The sequence below is a fragment of the Misgurnus anguillicaudatus genome, chromosome 15 (assembly GCF_027580225.2).
Source record: "Misgurnus anguillicaudatus chromosome 15, ASM2758022v2, whole genome shotgun sequence".
Taxonomy (NCBI): Eukaryota; Metazoa; Chordata; class Actinopteri; order Cypriniformes; family Cobitidae; genus Misgurnus; species Misgurnus anguillicaudatus.
The window spans coordinates 23,903,725-23,922,091 of NC_073351.2; the positions used below are offsets into that span (position 1 = coordinate 23,903,725).

Genomic DNA, 18,367 nt, shown 5'->3' on the forward strand with positions numbered 1-18,367 from the left:
GCACTCGTGATGATGAGTCAGCCTGGTCTTTAATGCTATAAAATGAAGTCATTCGGATGTAATTGTATGTAGACATTGCTTAGTGCAGATGATGAAATATTAATGTAGTCTTTAATACTAGACTAGCTCTGTTTTGTAGTTATTTTTTATAAGAATGGAATAGCTGCCTGATTTCTTAATTGTCCCTTAACATTGAGCCTTTGTTCCCTGCTTATTCTGTTGATCTACAAGTCTCATTAAGCAGTATTAGCACTGTGTCGTTTATGTGAAATGACATCACAACACTTGCCCATTTCAGTGCATGAGAGTCATAGCCTAATTCATTAATAACCTTTACGACTCATTTAATCATTTGAAATGGGTATCCCCTTGTGAAATGTTTTATTTTTGTCTTGATACAAAGTTGTGATCTGGTTACATAACAGAGGAAAATATTTATAGGTGTTAAAAACATGTGGGATGGTGAAGAAAATAGTGCAAATTCCCCTTTTGGCCAACAATACATTTTTTTAAATCATACCTTTGTGTAGTTTTGTATTAAATTAATTTCGAGTCATACATTAATTATACCCACTATTTAAAAGATGCAAAAATTACTTGATGCTGCTTGTAAAGGAATGCTGTCGTATAATGTAGCAGAACCGAGCATTGAGTAAAGCCCTAAATTCTGGAGGCCCAAGGTATTTGACTGTGATCCTATGGAGTGGGAATTTGGGAATATTTTTTGCTTTGTTAAATGTAGAGACAGATTATGACTTCAAAAGGCCCCGGGGTCAGTTAACCCCCCAAATTTTCCCCATTCTTTCCCAAAGCTGCACATTCACAGCTAGAGAAAGTGAAAGTTAAAGGGACACTCCACTTTTTTTGTAAATATGCAAATTTTCAGCTCCCCTAGAGTTAAACATTTGATTTTTACTGTTTTGGAATCCATTCAGCTGATCTCCGGGTCAGGCGCTAGCACTTTTAGCATAGCTTGGCACAATCCATTGAATCTGTTTAAACCATTAGCATCGCGCCTAAAAGAATAACCAAAGAGTTCGATATTTGTCCTATTCTAAACTTGACACTTCAATCGTGTAATAAGACCGACAGAAAATTTAAGGTTGCAATTTTCTAGGCAGATATGACTAGGACTATACTCTCATTGTGTAATAATCAAGGACTATGCTGCTGTAACATAACGTAAGCAGGAGGCGCAATGATATTACGTAGTGCCCGAAAATAGTCCCCTCCTATTGAAAGATACTAGGGAACTATTTTCGGCTGCTCTGTAATATAATTTTTTTTTCTCTAGCTCATCATCTTTTCCTTCAATACATATAGGGGTGGTTTCCTGGACAGGGATTAGTTTAAGCCAAGATTTTTAAAAGCATGATTTATAAATAAACATTACTGGTATGCATCTTGAGACACGACACTCGCACTGATATATTTTAAGATATGTTAAAGCAAGTTGATTTTGATCAAGACAACACTAACATATAAGTTAGTCTGGGACTAGGCTTAAGCCCTGTCTTGGAAAACACCCCATTATGCATTAATTAGCAAACAGACGTGACCAGCATTTAAACAACACTAGTCTGACGTTAATATTACCATCTAGGACCAATGTGCTTGTACACCTCTAGATAAGTCTTGCGGAAAAATAAATTTAGGCACTAAATAGTAACTTTTGTTACTATTGTTTTGTTTGCATTCTCAAAAAATTATGAATAAAAATATGAATAAAATAATTAAAAACAATGATAAAAAAATCAGATTTGGCTACCAATATCAATCTGATTGAACTTATTTGTAATTTTAAATATACACACTATAGAAATGCTTTTATAGACATTCAACCAACTGTATAAAAGTGTTTAAGATTTGACAGTTTTAAAAATGTTACCTCCATGCCATTTTTTATATAAAAATAATTTTGAAAAGATTAAAAAGTGATGGTAGGCACAGCATTTGCACCTCTCTTTCCATTTTTTATATTCAGGCAAGCAGGGTTTTAACTTCAAACTATCAGCTGCGTTTCCATTACATTTTGAATTGCGCGAATGTTAATTTGCACAATTTGAAGAGTAATGGAAACGCAGCTAAAAAATAAGTCATTTCAACTGATTTTTTTATCTTGAATAGTGATCAGTTGCTGTATACTTATAAAAAATAAAATCAAGTTGAAATAAGTTAAGCTAATTCAACTTTTTTTCTAAGGTACAGCAACTCGTCACAATTCAAGATAAAATAATTCAATAACTTGTAAATCGTAGTTGATTATACCTAAAAATGTAAGTGCAAAATTTTACAGTGAGGGAAGATGGATAGTTAATAAATTTATGTACACACGTTCACATTTTTATATACAAATTTGTCTATCTGTGCATGGAATCATCTTCTCTCACCAAAACAAATTCGTTCTGTGTGCAATATACTTGACAATAAATAAATAAATAAAAGGTTTGGAGACATTCATTCACTGTAAAAAAAAATTAAAATCAGAAGTTTAATCAAATTAACAATCAATTCAATGTAAATTACATTAAAATGACTTAAAACATCAAGTTGAATCTTGTGACATATTAAAATAAAGATTGGTTAACTTATTTTTTAAGTTAAAGTAACATAAAAACATATGTTGCCATGACTTGTTGATCATATCATTTTTGTTACTACTTCAGTGCCAGGGAGTCCTCAGAAACATCTAGCCATGTCTATCAGGCCTTATATAGGCAATGTGACCAATGTATTAAACATAAATAAACATTTGTTTTCATTGTTGTTGGGCTTTTTGCAACAAACTGGATGGTGCAACCTAAGAGATGCTTTTAGAAATTTTGTCACTTTTCTTCCTTTGGGGGTTTCCATATTGACGTGATGTAGTCTATGTTGACAGATGGTGTTTTGGCTATTTTTTTGTGCGGGGTTTAGGAGGGTGGGGTCTCGGAATGCCCCTCTCGTTTGTCTTATTGGGTCTTTGGTAGGTCTGGCCTTTGTTAGGAAAAACATGAATCGGCGTATCAATAAGTGATTATGCCTTAAGACACATTTGAGGTACCAAAGTACAAGCCAGCTATTGTTGTCATTGACAATGCCATCCTACGCGCAAGTGCGCGCGGTGCGCCCTGGCCATCGTGGCTATTGTCCATTGTGTTGCCAACAGACTGTTCAAGGTCGAAAAATACGTTTTGTCATGACATTCCCAAATGTACACAACTGTGCCAACCCCGTTACCTCAAACCACAGTAAATGGGGGGAATATAGCAGTAATGTGTGTGGGTGAATGAGGTCTGGAGGGACAAAGGCGCACCGGGTCTAGTTGGAGTGATGCATGGCTCGTTTCTTATGACTGATGCGCAAAATTGGCCGCTGTTGCAATTACAAATTTGACATTAGTTTGTGTGACAATATTCTGACTCGTTTATAAACCGTTGCAGGCTTCAGACAGGCTCGCTCGTTTGCTGAAGTCCAGATGAACACGGTGCTTAAATTCAGCCACCGATGAGTTAACTCACCAATCGACCAAAGTGAAAGTAGCGACACAGACGCGCATTACTCAGCGTGTTCAGCTTTGAGATGGGCGTTCATATGGCGACTCTTAAACCTACAGAGAGGTAACGTAAAGAGGGAGTTTCCGAATCATTTGGGTGGACATTGCATTGAAAAGCAGCGAGTTTACAACTTCAGTCTTTATTCTTCACGCCTGCAAGCGTCAGTCAGTGTTCGTGTTTTAGGGTAAACAGTTGCAGTTGCTTAAGTGAATCGTGCTGATGTTTCCTGGTGAGAACTCGAGGGTCATCGCAGCTAAAGGTTTGTGGCTTTCTTTCTCGTTGCGCTGTTGAATTGCATAGGTGTCCTACTCATATCAGTACTGTCTGACGGGATTCACAAGCGAAAAGTATTTCAAACGTACTCTAAGATTGAGTTGATGCTAAAACCATGTGGTTTTAGGACGGTATTAGATTACAGGTGAACTGACAAAATGTGACGACAACAAAATTAGACCAAACATCACTTTCTGAGATCGGCACAAATGTAAATAACTTACATAATTTATGAATTACTTTCGCTTCATTCACAATGCAATCTGAGTGGGGTTTTTTTACAATCTGTGATGCTTATTATTTGTAGTATTTTGTATTTCTTAATAATTACATATTTTAAAGTATTTTTTACATTAATATTTAGATTTTTTATTCCGATTGCAACAGGAGTTTGATCTTAATTTTCTAAAATATTCTTGATTTTGTGCATCAGTATCATTTAGCGTTGCTAAAGCATTGCGCAAAAACAGACATGATAAGAAATACTAACTTGCGCGGACTCAGATTTGACAAAGATTTATTAGTTTGTGGGAAGATCAAATATGTTTTTGACTAGACTTTAATGTATTCAGAGAAAGTACAGATAAATGTCGTGTAAAATAATTACAATGACACCTGAGAAAACGCGTTGTTTGGCCTACGCGTTCTGGCACGCGTTCTGGACAGCTACATGTGCTTTACCCCAAGCCGGCAAATCTTACGCGTCTTTTCTAAATATCCAATACAAATTTCCCATTTCATGACGTATTTACAATAAATGACACATCTGAAAGAGAAGAAAAATGTTAAACACTGCAGAATACATGCTTTTCCAATTATTCATCGCATGATTCTGGTATTAGTCAGAAACTTGAAGTCTGTCTGTGTCAAGATGTTTCTTTACTCTCTTTAGAATTAAAGGAATTTCTATTTTTCCCTAAAGCTAAAATAGACAACATCTGGATTTGTTTCGCAATGTACATAACAATATAATTATTAATACTGCACCAGTCCTTTAAAGCAGTGATATGTTTCCCTGCATCACTTTCAGTTTTTACAACTTTCTTTTTTTATAGCTTTCATTTTTGCCCATTAATATCAGATGTGCCTGTTTTAGATTCAACTTATTACTTGCACAAGTGAAAAGCTGGTGGTAAACTGGTGATACAATGTTACAATCTAACTCGTGTGATGTCTCCTTTGACTTTAGTCTTCCTACAAACCTGAAGAAATTTTTCTGGAATCCAGTGCTTATTGTTCCAGGGCCCCATTCCAGGAAAACTGTAGAGACTAAACAGAACCATGGTCCCGTCCGAATGTCGTCTCCTTAGGGGGCTATTGGGTAAGTCCAGTGATTCATTCAACTAAACTCTATAATGTTATCTGACACTATGTTTTGACAGATTGTTATTTATTGCATTGTGAAAAATGAATCTCGTTTCATGGTTGATGGTATGTTCTACTATGAAGGCTTCAGTTCTTTGGATCTGTGAGTTGTGTGGGAATTTTGGATATAACAGTGATAGATAAATCTTTTTTGCAGTGTCCCATAGTAAGATTGAGTACTTCCTCAGCTTACTGAACAGAGACACTTGTGCTCTTATGCAATGACCAACACTACTGACAATTGCAGCTGTTTTAAGTGGAAAATTCTGTGGCTGAATATGCGAGCTCGGTCAATAATTTGTTAAAGCGTGCAAATGAGAAAACATTGAAATTATGTGCAGAAGGCTGTGGTTTTAACATCTGCATATTTGGTCACCTTCTTTCTCCCGAAAAGAGTGTTAGGCTAAACATGTGGTTGCATTTACATTTATGCATTTGGCAGATGCTTTTATCCACGGTGCATTCAATTTAAATGGGGTTCGAACCCATGACTTTTGCATATGTAAAATATTTAGAGCTGTTGGCCCATGGGGGGACCTGCATTTGAATCCAGTCGGGGTCATGCCCTCATCCCATTCCCGCTCTCTCATTTCTGTCCCTCCTGTCTTTTAAATTAAAAGTTTACCCCAAAATGAAAATGAAAAAGACTCCGAAGTGACTGTTAATGTCACCACATCCTGTACTGGGTAGAGTAAGACAGATCAGACGAATGCAGAAGGTAAAAGAGAGGGCAAGGAGGGTAGTCTGAGCCATCCAAGCCAAAGTATGTTAGCCAAGAGGTGGGGGTTGAGGTTGGACACTAACCTCAATTCCTTTAGCCCTCGGAAGTTTGTTTCATGGACTTTGCTGACTGCCAGTCAGTAACTGCCTTTAGTACAGCTTAACCACACAGGCAAACCGCACTGTGATCCACAGCAAAGTGACAGATGACTGCTGGTGCCCCGTCTTTCCGCCTTGGGTTAGGCAGTCAGAATCACTTATCTTTAACAATAAAACAAGAATGTAAAAATAGATACAGGATCAGTCTCAATTCATCATACATTCATATAACTTTACCTTTTGGAAATATATGCGTTATCAGTTTGTGATCATCTCGTGGTTGTTATTGCTTTGATCACTTAGTTTACTGTTGTGGTGAAGTTGTCGTGTGATGTATGTTCAGTTTTTGTTTCTTTTTTGTGGAAAGATTTTGAAAAGTTTTTTGAAATGTACGTTTCTTCACAGCAATGCGCAATAGGTGTTTGTCAATGTGTTTTTCCTTACAAGTCAGGCTGCGGTTTTAGATGGTTTGTCTAGACGTCAGAGTAGAAACCTTTCACACTATCTATGCTTCTTTTAAAAGACATCACACCAGTAACATGCGTAGCAAAGCTGTCAAAACATCAACAGCAGGAACTAATATAGAAAACATGTTTAATATGTTATGAATATGTCATGCCCTTGAAACAGAATCCTCTGAATAAAACCAGTTACTAGTATGTATCTGCCAAGTTAAGAATCATGTGAATGTTTAACCTCATTAAATTTATTTCTCTGCCCTTCTAGGTTTTATTTGTTTATTAGCAATGTGCATAAGTGCATCGCCGGATCTCTGCGTATCTCTGAGAACAGTAAAAGACAGCTTGAACGTAACCTCAAGGAGACGTTATATGGTAAAGAGTTGCATAATGCTTTTATAATTACAGTTACTGCTTTTTTGAAATTACTAGACTTTACATTTATTTTATTTTGTTTTTACAGAAAATGAACTTTCCTATTAACTATACCATTCAAGTGCATTACGAAGAGGTGTTCAGGTTACGCAACATAACCCAATTGGTAAGTCTTTATTTTTGTGATCCGGTCAACCGTCTGACTCATTTCTGACCGTCATGTTCTAATCCCAAGCCTATAATAACGTCTCAATCATGCACTCTTTTCCTGTTTATCACCAATAACTGGGGATTTAAGACTCGTGACTGACTGTACAGTAAGATTTGAGTCAGAATTTTAGGGCTTATGAGGGTCAGTCCAACAAAACCTGTTTTAGCCAAACCATGTCCAGGTCATATTTGACCAGAGTCAAAATAAATAAGTTACAGTAATGATTTTTTCTACTGTATAACAATTTACAAGTTATGCTTTTATATTTAAATCAGCATGAAGAGATGCTATTATGATACATGAATACTTTACAATTGTGGTCCTAAAATAAATCTTCATGGTGTATTTACAAAATACAATTTCTTTTTTTTGCAGAGAGATAAACACATATATGTCCTTGACTTGTTTTCACATATTAGTTATTGACATTACGTTATCCACTGTATAGTAATTATTTATATTTGATATAACATGTGTACAAGTCTATTACTTATATTATGTAATGTTGTTGTAAGGAGAATTTTACTTTACTAGCTATTTTAGTTTCACTTTTTGCATACTGTATCATCATAAACACGACCATTTATGGCTTAAGAGAAAGTAAACAGCTAAAAGAGAAAATGCATGTGTAACAGTAAATTGGATCTAGACTTTGGCCTTAAATGAGAAGTTACTTAATTTTACTCCTGTAAATCGTCACTCATGTTAATCAAACACACAGCATTGAGAAAGAAATCTCGCACTGCTCTGGACTAAATCACTTTTATACCTTTAATAAGATATATACATACATGCATACATTATTATTTATCATTCTTTCATCACTGACTGTTTATCTTCAATGAGCTTGAGATTTGTTTTTATCTTCTTTTTTATGCTTGTATAAGTTTTTTGTGAGAATTATGACAATTCTATGGCATTAAATATTTTAATAATTTTCTGTTCTCCAGTTGATGGAAGAGGGTCCACCTGAGCCGAGAGATTTACAGGAGCTCTGGCTCCATACAAGCAAGGAGGGTATAAAGCGGGTTTTAAGGGTACTGCCAGAGAGACATCCAACACGCCGCAAATACCTCTCCAATCTGGAGGATCTCTTTAGGGATTTTGAGGCACTATATTACCAAAAGAATAAAAAAGATGAGACGGTAAGTACAATGATGTCATTTGTGCTTGCTTTACAGCAGTACATTATAAACCATTCTAGTTTTCATCGCCAATCGGTACTGTATTTTGTCTGTATTTTCAGATCTTTTTTAAATAACGCATTTGTGAACCTGCTTGTGAAATCCAAAGTCTCATAATCTGTTTATGAGATTATGAGCATTAAAGTTTGATTTCACTCATTGATTGCACTTTAACTTCAATATTTGAGCTAACCTTACCCAGTCAATATTAAAGATATCCAGGTTATATTTTTTCACAGAACGTTCTTTACATTACGTAGGAAGATTTTATGTGGAAAACAGTAACACTGTAAAAAATTTCGTAGAAACCACAGTGTTATTGCAGCTGGGCCGCCGGCAACCCACCGCAGATATAAACTTATGTTATTTACTGGCAACATTTTGTTCAAAGTTAAATAAACACTTAACATTTACAAGTCTTTGTCTTTACAGAGTAAAACTAAAACATTCTGGGAAACAAAATCTGAAGCAAAAAACAGAAAAAGGTTGATGATGATTTCTGGTTGCCAGAATGCTTTGCATGAGGCTGTTATTGTATAGTTTTATTCTGTAAAGATAAAGACTTGTTAATATTTAAAATGTATTTAACTTTGAACAAACTTTTGCCAATTAGTAAAATTAATTTAAATCTACGGTAAATTACCGGCAACCCAGCTGCAATTTATACGGATTTTTTTACAGGGTACAAAAAATGACTTCATCTGGGTTTACACAGGCAGGGTCACATTTGTTGCATTACTCTATAATAGAATAGGACCAGCTGTGTACGTTTTTTTGGATCGGTTACAGCTAAACTGGACATTTTGTATATGTGTGAACTATGTTGTTATATGTGAATAAAATATTAATTAATTTTTTATATGTTTTTATAAATTTGTCAAAACAGAGAGAACTTCCAGAGAGCATACAAAACATCTGGGACAATATGGGGGAAAATGGATGGAGATCTGTTACACCAAAGTCAATACTGGATAACTGTTATCGGACTATGCTCTGCCTTTTCAAAGACTGCTTCCAAAATGAGAACGACAATATTAACTGTAAGTAATAACTGCAGACTGTTAAAATAATACATTTATCAGTAGAATCCAGTAGGGGCTGGTGCTTTTTAAGATGCAGATTTCATACTGTAAAAAAATCAAACATCCTTGAGGCACAATTTGGGGTTTCTCAGCTTCCACAAATGTTGAAATATAAGAACCATTTAGATATATAAGAACCCTTTAAAGGACTGTCAGATATCCTATGTATATAGAAACATGTGTGTAAGTGTTTTCTTATAATAGAGTTAATGGTGGAACCTTTGTTCCTCAGAAAATGTCAGATGGTGCCTTGAGGACCTTTACATTAATTGGTTATATATATATTTGAATTTCATGATATATATGTGGTGACTGTCATCAACATCTGCTTCTTAAACGTTTCCAACTGTTTTATGCCTCTCTGAATCGATTTAACTGGAGCGAGCACTTGTTTTTACAAGTGGAATTTTGGAAATTCTGGATTTTTTGCCAATAATGGCTTACACTTAGTCATTGGTATTTTAGGGGTTTGAGGTAAGACAGTCAAAGTTGATCTAATGATTTCTACCACTAGGAAAGTTTTGGGAAATTTGGAAGTCAAACCGCAAGTACAGTTCTTCCACCATTCCACCAAATTTTTGTTGATAACCTCACCCTCCCCCCCACCCCCAAATGTATGCATACAGTAGCAAAAAGCCGGAAACTCTTGCTGTTTGTTGATGCGTGCCTGTGGTCGACCATTCTCGGCCCTTGTGAAAAAAAGTGCACTGAATCAACGTCTTTATCCCTTCCATAATAAATGAGATGGTGGGATGATTCAGGCTTTGTCTGAGGTTGGACGATGTAAAGTAACAAACACGTCACATGTCTTTACTAGTCTGAACGTGCCTGACCTTTGCTTTCTACCAGTTTTTCTTGGAGTCTTTACCGGTGTGTGAGAGAGAGGTTTCCCCTAAACATAAAAGCATAAATGTTAATCTTGTTTCAATGATTTTTGGATAATCTAAATGTCATTCAAACATACTAATGATCTGCTGTGGCTCACACCTTTATCTATGCTTTTCTTTTTAGATTGTGATCCCAACTGGAGAAAAGGGAACCAAACAACCTAGCAGCAGATCTGAGCGGATCTAATCCCGTCTTCACATTTCTTGTTGTGTTGGTGTATATGGGCGTTACGTGGTTATGTAGTGACACGCAGCAAGTGTGTGTGAGCACCCCTTGTCCTAGTGAAGTCACTGACTGCCTCCACTTGTTTAGCCCAGATGGAAAACAAGCGGCACCCTTCACAGCACTTGTTGGAAGACTCTCTATTGACCCCGCAGCTATTGCTCTCCATAACTCAAAAATATACCTCCAAACCTTCGTCCATCAACCAACCCACCCACCCACCCGCAAAGTATGTGTTTGCGTACTTACGCAGTATTTTGCAAATATGTGACCATGTATGCACTGCGTGTGTGAGCCACGGAGGACAAAAGCTTTGGCTCTTTGCTGTAGCATTTTCTATTGGTCATTTCAAAGTCATTGCCACTGTGACTTATTTTGTTAAGGGAAATAAATCTGGCGTTTTTGATGTATGCCAATCCAGTATGATGTCCTTATCACATAGACATGTTGAATTTGTAAGACGTGTAAATAATGTTCTTTTGTACGTGTATCATTTGCATGCAAATGCTGTGCTGACTGCTGGCTTAGTCTGCACTGAAGCTTTTTCTCAGAGGCTCTTTTGTGCTTTACTGCTGGTTCAATGTTGAGAGATTGTGCCAAAATGTCCTATATAAAGCTTTTAAAGTGACTGAGTGTGTTTGAAAGCAGATTTCATATGTTTTATACACAGATTTTAATCTAGGTTATTTATTTGGATTACTGCCACAGAATGTTCTGGTAACTGTTGTAAATTGTTTCAAAAAATAAATCCCTCACTATCACCCCCGCGTGTTCATATGTGTCATGTTTCGTTTTTCTATAAATGTATTATTTTAAAACACTCGTTTGTTTCACTATATTAGCGTTTTATATTTATATTTTTATATACTTTACTTTTTTTTTTTAAAGGGAAACACATATAAAAAGCCAAATTTGTCAATGACTTTAACCGGAAGTGTTTGGTTATTACCTTAATATTATTACCTTATTTTGATCTTTGCACATAGAAACATTGTATCACATTTTTAACATTGTATGTGACAAAGTTATGTAAAGATGTGTATAGGTTTTTAAATGAAAAGACATTCTTTTATTTTTATTTGCGTTTTTTTTTAATTATGTAATTTAAAGTACTTAAAGTATGATAACAAATGTCAACATTTTTTTAGTGAAATGTCACATTAATCTGAAAAGCTTTTCCCACAAAATATATCAGTAGTTGTTAAAATAAGAGAATTACATTTTCTACTGTATCTCTGACTCTAAAATGTATGCTATATTGCAGGATTATTTTGTTTTATAATCATAAAAAACAACATGCCTGCACACTGGACGCATTCCACGTGGTTTCATAGAAGTAGGCGTTCCACCAAATTGTCCCGCTGAGCGTGCCGTAGTTCAGCTTCCTCCCGTTTTGTTTTCATTTGCCCCAGTTTGTCATACGATGAAGGCGTTCCAATCCCCGTAGTTCACATCGATTACAAGTTTAATTTCCAAACTTTTATCCAAACCCAGCACAATGTCGCCCAACAGCGTTATTCAAATCCCCAAGCGTTTGCCTCTGCTGTGTACTCACGAAGGGGTGCTTTTACCCGGCTCGACCATGCGAATTAGCGTCGATACGCCGAGAAACATGCAGCTGGTGAAGAGCAGACTGCTGAAGGGCACCTCGCTGAAAAGTACCATTATCGGGGTTGTACCCAATACCAGAGACCCCGAGCACGACAGCGACGAACTGCCCTCTTTACACAGGTGAGTCTCGAGTCTGTCTGTCAAACTCAAGCTGATACAATGATGCATTAAAGCAGTGTGATGTAACTGTCACTGAGGTTCCTTACGAAACTGTATTTACATAATGTGCTGTATTTTTTACAATCTATGGGGCTGCTATTAAAATAATCACTCTTTCTTAAGTTTACCATGGTAACCATATTTCGGTTTATTGCAATAACAGCCCCTGTTGTCACCATTTATATTAGGTGTCAAAAATACTGTGTTCTTACTACTTACATAAGAAAATAGCAGTTGATACATTGTGCTTATTGTGTACATTAGGTACAAAAGTGTAATTACATTAAAAACTTTACATTTAAGTACAATGTTTGTACATGTATGTAGGCCTACACAATAGGTTGACCATATTAAAGGGGACATTTCACAAGACTTTTTATAAGATGTCAAATACATTTTTGGTGTGCCCTGAGTATGTAAGTGAAGTTTTAGCTCAAAATAGCATATAGATAATTTATATAAGCATGTTCAAATTGCCACTTTGTAGGTGTTAGCAAAAATGTGCCATTTTTAAAATGCAAATGAGCTGATCTCGGCACTAAACGGCAGTGTCGTGGTTGGATCGTGCCGATTAAGGGGCGGTACTATCCCCTTCTGACATCACAAGGAGAGACAAATTTGAGTGACCTATTTTTTCACATGCTTGCAGAGAATGGTTTACTAAAACTAAGTTACCAGGTTGTTCTTTACACATTTTCTAGGCTGATAGAAGCACAGGGGACCCAGTTATAGCACTTAAACATGGAAAAAGTCAGATTTTTATGATATGTCTCCTTTAAGTTTTCTTATGTAGGTACATTATATGAAGTCACACGGCTTGGGGCATTGTAATTGAAGAAAAAATTAAACACATAACACCACCAGCCTCTTAAAAGTTGTCAAACTTTAAATAAAGTATTTTAAATTCACAAACTTGATCTCTCAGAGTGTTTGTAGATATATAATAATGCTAAAAATGTAAATATTAACCCATGCTCTTGTTTATTTTGTACATGCTAGAAACCAGTAATAGTGTATTCTAGAATAATCAGTTAACTTGTGCAGCAGATGGACTTTAATCTTTGCCAGGCAGACTGTTTGGGTTTCAAAACTGCATTATGTGCACATGTGCAACATTTTTGAGAATGTATTATTCCACAGTTTAAATCAATGTATATCTTGAAATGAAATTGACTTAATTAAATATTAACATATTCATGTAGATCAGTTGGTAGAGCATTGCTTTGGCAACACAAAATCATTGCTTTTATTCCCAGGTAACATATAAAGGAAATTGTGGGATTAAATAAGTTGCTTTGGATAAAACCGTCTTCCAAATGCATAAATGAAGGGCTGCATAACGATTAATCAGAACTAATCATTTGCAAAATAAAAGTGAGTTTTTGCACATATTTCTTAAAAAAAAATCTAGATAATTTACACACCATCATGTTACCAAAAATGTATATGTCTTTCTTTGTTCAGTCAAGAAGAAATTATGTTTTTTGGGGAAGACATTCCAGGATTTTTCTCGTTTTGATGGACTTTGATGGACCCCAACACCTAACAGTTTAAAATTGCAGTTTCAACAGAGGTTCAAAGGACTCTAAACGATCTCAAACAAGGCATAGGGTCTAATCTAGTGAAACGATTCTAATTTTTGACAAGAAAAATAAAAATATGCCCTACAAATTCTCGTCTATCTCCGGTCCTGTGACGCGCCAGCGCAACCTCACGTAATTGCGTAATGATGCCGAAAGGTCACGTGTTACATAAATGAAACGCACATTTGCGGACCATTTTAAACAATAAACTGACTCAAAGACATTAATTAGTATCATTGCGCATACAACAATGTTGGAATGGTCCTCTTTCTCCACAGTTGTAAACACTGGGGCATAGTTTCGCACACGTCATCCATGACCTTTCGGCGTGATGACGTAATACGTGAGATCGTGCTGGCACAACACAGGACCGGAGATAGACGAATTGTTGTTTAAAAGTGCATATTTTTCTTGTCAAAAATGACAATTGTTTCGCTAGATAAGGCCCTTATGCTTTGTTTGTGATCGTTTAGAGTCCTTTGAAACTGCAATTTCAAACTGCATTAAAGCTGCCACGTGTTGGGGTCCATTAAAGTCTATTAAAATGAGAAAAATCCTGGAATGGTTTCTTCAAAAAACATAATTTCTTCTCGACTGAACAAAGAAAGACATGGTGGTGAGTAGATTTTTTTTAAGAAAATGCACCAATCCTTTAAGGGGTTGGGGTATTGTCATCCTAGAAAACATATTATTTGACAAAACTTTCTGTATAGTCCCAAGTCATTAATATTTTTGGGGAGGTTATGATTAATGAATGATTAATTGTTATGCAAGAATTTTTAACTTTTTCAAATTTAGAAGTACACTCCCATATCAATGGCAACTTACACACACAGACATGTACTTAAAGCAACAAAACACCTATTTGTAAACTGTTATGTATCCTCAGCATTGGGACAGCTGGACTGGCGGTTCAGGTAGTAGGCAGTAACTGGCCGAAACCGCACTACACGCTGCTCATTACGGGGCTCTGTCGCTTTCGTGTGATGCAGCTGATAAAGGAGAGACCCTTTCCCTTGGCTGAGGTGGAACAGCTGGACAAACTGGAGCAGTACACAGATGGAGATCAAACTGATTCAGAACTGGGAGAGCTGTCACAGAGGTTTTACCAGGCTGCTGTACAGGTCAGACAGCTAATAAACACAGTAAAGGGGCGTTTTTTATTTAATGTTGTGATGTGCTTTTTATGAGGTACCTGCTGGTACTTTCAAACATGCATTGTGGTAAATTTGTACTTTGACTTTTGCCTGCTTGTGTAACTCAAAAGTTCAAAGTCATAGTGCCGTTTCTAAAGCTTTAGTGAAACATTAATCATGGACGTCGGAAGCCAAAAAAAAAAAATGTTGGTGGGTCTAAAACATGTACTGGAGTAGATGCCATTTTCTTGTATTTTGGTGCATTTTAATAAAAAATGCTTTCATTGCCTTAAAGCTTTGGTTATTTTGTGTCAAAGTAATAGAGAAAGTAGTGAAAACATGAAATGAAATTAAAATTATATGGACTCTAAATGAGCCAAGTGGAATGGATTTGAGGAAGCCGCAGCGTGGAAGTCAAGACTGCAAAATGGAGTTTAGTTAAGGCATTTCTTTAGTAAAATGGATTTTACTGATGGTGCTCTGACAAGTAAACAGACTTATGTGCTAAATTAGAGAAAACGGGAGTGAGTTAAATATCATTGGTCTTAAAAAAGTGGGTGGGTCTTGTAACACTCACATATGATGATTCCAACGCAAAAGGGATTGTATAGCCAAAAATTTAATTTCTGTCATCATTTACTGACCCAACCTGTGTGAGTTTCTTTATTCTTTTGAACACAGATGAAGATATTTTGATAAATGATGATAAGCTCGCAGCAGGTGGTACCCATTGAATTCCATAGTGTGTGTTTTTCCTACTATGGAAGTCAGTGGGAACTGAGAAGTGTGTGGTTGCCTTCATTTATCAAAATATCTTATTTATTGTCCAACATGCAGGTTTAAATCAACATGAGTAAATGTGGACAGAATTTTCATTTTTGGGTGAACTATCCCTTTAAATTAGTTCTCTGTAGATACCCTGAATAATTACAATGCTGCAGCATCCAAAAATTACAGATGATTTATTTAATAAATCCATTTTCATCTTGTTAAGCTCTGATGTCTCTTTCGCAATAAGATTTTTATCAAAGACCAGTGGTCTCATATATAAAACTTTGTGTGTAGACTTCATCATCATAAATGAGACCGCAGATGTTTTGGATTGTCTTTGCAGATTTGAGACAAAATGTGTTAAACACAGCTGAGAGTACTCATTAATAGTTAGGCTACATAATCAAATTAGCAAAATATTTATTATAAAACGGGCAGCTCTGGTCCTTTATTCTGATTGGTTGAAACATATTCTAAGCTGTGATAAAATACCCCGGTAACCCCATGCTTCAGACCGCATTACATAGCTTTACTATCACTGCGCCACTGTTGCTATGTACTGTAGTGGAAAATAATTGTCAAAATATCTATTTTGTTGTAAATTTTGAATTTTTGGTGGGCTTAGCTTGAATGAGTGGTGGAAATAGATGGATAGGAAAGAGAATAAAGACCAAAAACAGAGAAGACACACTGAAATTAAAGAAAGGAAATTAAGGACATGGAAAAGTCTAGAAATGAAATTTGTACTCGTATACAGAGCACTGGCTCTGTTTTTAGCCACACTTGATTTAGGACTACTTTGTTGGGCAAAAGGGTAATATTTGTCTTAATATAATTACAACTTATTTGCTGTGTTTATTTTATGAAACCCTGCTATGCATTATGAAGTAACTGTTTATAAAAGCAATAAGCCCCACGAAGCAGCAGTTTTAAAGTTTAACAACGCCCCTTAGCTGTTATAAAATGAACTATAACCCACTGCTTCTTGAGGTTTATTGCTTTAATAAACTAAAGCATGGGAAAAAAGCGTTAATTTTTGAAAACATTTGTAAACAAATGATGTTTTATTAACAAGGTTCGGGAGGAGCACGATCAGATAATTAACTAATCAAGCACAGGTGCATCTAATTTGGTAATCAGCCAAACACTACATATACAGACATCCTACCTACCTCAGTCTCTGGAGATTGTTTACAGATATCCCTCCACCACCCCAACTCGCCACTCTTATCTGTTCTATCCCAGTTTGGGATGGGGGAGTTCTCCGGGTTCGGGCCATACCCCGGATTCGGAGTTCGAGCTTCACTCCGGATCCTGAGCCCTCCCCCAGGACAGCACGCCAAAATATGCTTACTTTCGCAATCAGATTAGATGTAAGGGCGAACTCCCTTGGTGGAAGGTGGCTACATAAGGATTTCATTATTATTATTTTTTTTGCTCCTAAATATACCAGACTACTACTTATTCAAAAGCTTGCAAAAGATGTACCAAGATAGTTAAAAACAGATGTTTATTCGTTCCTCATTTGGCACTAATCATCTGTACAGAGAGTCATTATTCAAAATCTAAATAAATGTAAAGACTTTGCCAGTTTTGTCTGTTTTATTGCCTATAAGCTTTTAATTGAGTTTATTAATTAAAGTTTCCCACTGACCTCTGTTTTTTAAGCTGGTCGGGATGTTGGACATGTCAGTGCCTGTGGTGGCTAAACTGAGACGGATGTTGGACAGTTTGCCTAGAGAAACCCTGCCTGACGTTTTGGCCTCCATGATCCGCACTTCCAACAAAGAGAAACTGCAGGTACACCGGTATTAAGTATTATTGTGCATGCTTTAATAGTCTGTAGGTTTCCATACTAAGACCTTTAACTTATAATGGAGTAATAATGGCATATCTTTCCTGAACTTAATTTGCATTTCTTAAATGTGTCATGACAGGTGCTTGATGCTGTAGATTTGGAGGAGCGGTTTAAGAAGGCTCTTCCTCTGCTCACCAGACAAATTGATGGACTCAAGCTGTTGCAGAAGACCCGTAAACTCAGACCAGATGATGACAAGAGAGTAAGCAGACGTCTGATCTAACCTCATCTGGCACATCCACCACTTGTTCAAATTCACAGTTCTTTGTCTTAGGTGCTGTCCATCCGTAAGGGCGGTGTGTTCCCAGGACGTCAGTTCTCGGTGGAAGAGGAGGGAGAGGATGACGATGATGGGGATGATACGGCTTCACTAGAGAGGAAGGTCAAAGCTGCATCCATGCCAGAAGCAGCATTGCGTGTGTGTATTAAAGAGCTCAAGCGGTATGTGGTGGTCTTAGATCTTTTTTAGTAGAAATGTTTCAGTAAGACTACACTTTGAGTTTAAAGGGACACTCCACTTTATTTGAAAAATGCTCATTTTCCAGCTCCCCTGGAGGTGAACATTTGATTTTTGCTGTTTTGGGATCTATTCGGCTGATCTCTGGGTCTGGTGGTACCACTTTTAGCATAGCTTAGCACAATCCATTGAATCTGATTAGACCAATAGCATCACGCTAAAAAATAACCAAAGAGTTTCGTTATTTTTCCTATTTCAAACTTGACTCTTCTGTAGTTACTTTGTGTACTAAGACCGACAGAAAATTAAAAGTTGTGATTTTCTATGCAGATATGGTTAGGAACTATACTCTCATTCTGGCAAAATATTCAAGGACTTT

The 18,367-nt window shown here is 36.4% G+C and overlaps 2 protein-coding genes across 2 annotated transcripts in view; both read left to right on the forward strand.

Moving 5' to 3' along the window:
• The first annotated feature begins 3,308 nt into the window (after positions 1-3,308).
• Positions 3,309-11,174, forward strand: il34 (interleukin 34). Its single transcript, XM_055173947.2, has 7 exons — positions 3,309-3,795; positions 4,999-5,130; positions 6,720-6,826; positions 6,915-6,992; positions 7,988-8,182; positions 9,108-9,261; positions 10,315-11,174. The coding sequence occupies exons 2-7, from the start codon at positions 5,091-5,093 to the stop codon at positions 10,353-10,355; spliced, it is 615 nt and encodes a 204-aa protein (XP_055029922.2). The 5' UTR covers positions 3,309-3,795; positions 4,999-5,090; the 3' UTR covers positions 10,356-11,174.
• A 603-nt stretch (positions 11,175-11,777) lies between these two features.
• lonp2 (lon peptidase 2, peroxisomal) overlaps positions 11,778-18,367 on the forward strand; it is a 31,431-nt gene continuing 24,841 nt past the window's right edge. The window contains exons 1-5 of the mRNA XM_055174289.2: positions 11,778-12,144; positions 14,656-14,890; positions 17,342-17,473; positions 17,611-17,733; positions 17,806-17,972. Coding sequence (XP_055030264.2) covers positions 11,912-12,144; positions 14,656-14,890; positions 17,342-17,473; positions 17,611-17,733; positions 17,806-17,972 — 890 coding nt within the window. The 5' untranslated portion in view covers positions 11,778-11,911. The remainder of the gene's footprint in view (positions 12,145-14,655; positions 14,891-17,341; positions 17,474-17,610; positions 17,734-17,805; positions 17,973-18,367) is intronic.

Excerpts from the sequence above, each read along its gene's own strand:
- il34 (XM_055173947.2), top strand. The coding sequence starts at position 5,091 with ATGGTCCCGTCCGAATGTCGTCTCCTTAGGGGGCTATTGG. Across the intron at positions 6,993-7,987 it reads TACGCAACATAACCCAATTG|TTGATGGAAGAGGGTCCACC; the intron begins GTAAGTCTTTAT and ends TCTGTTCTCCAG. Across the intron at positions 9,262-10,314 it reads TGAGAACGACAATATTAACT|ATTGTGATCCCAACTGGAGA; the intron begins GTAAGTAATAAC and ends TTTTCTTTTTAG.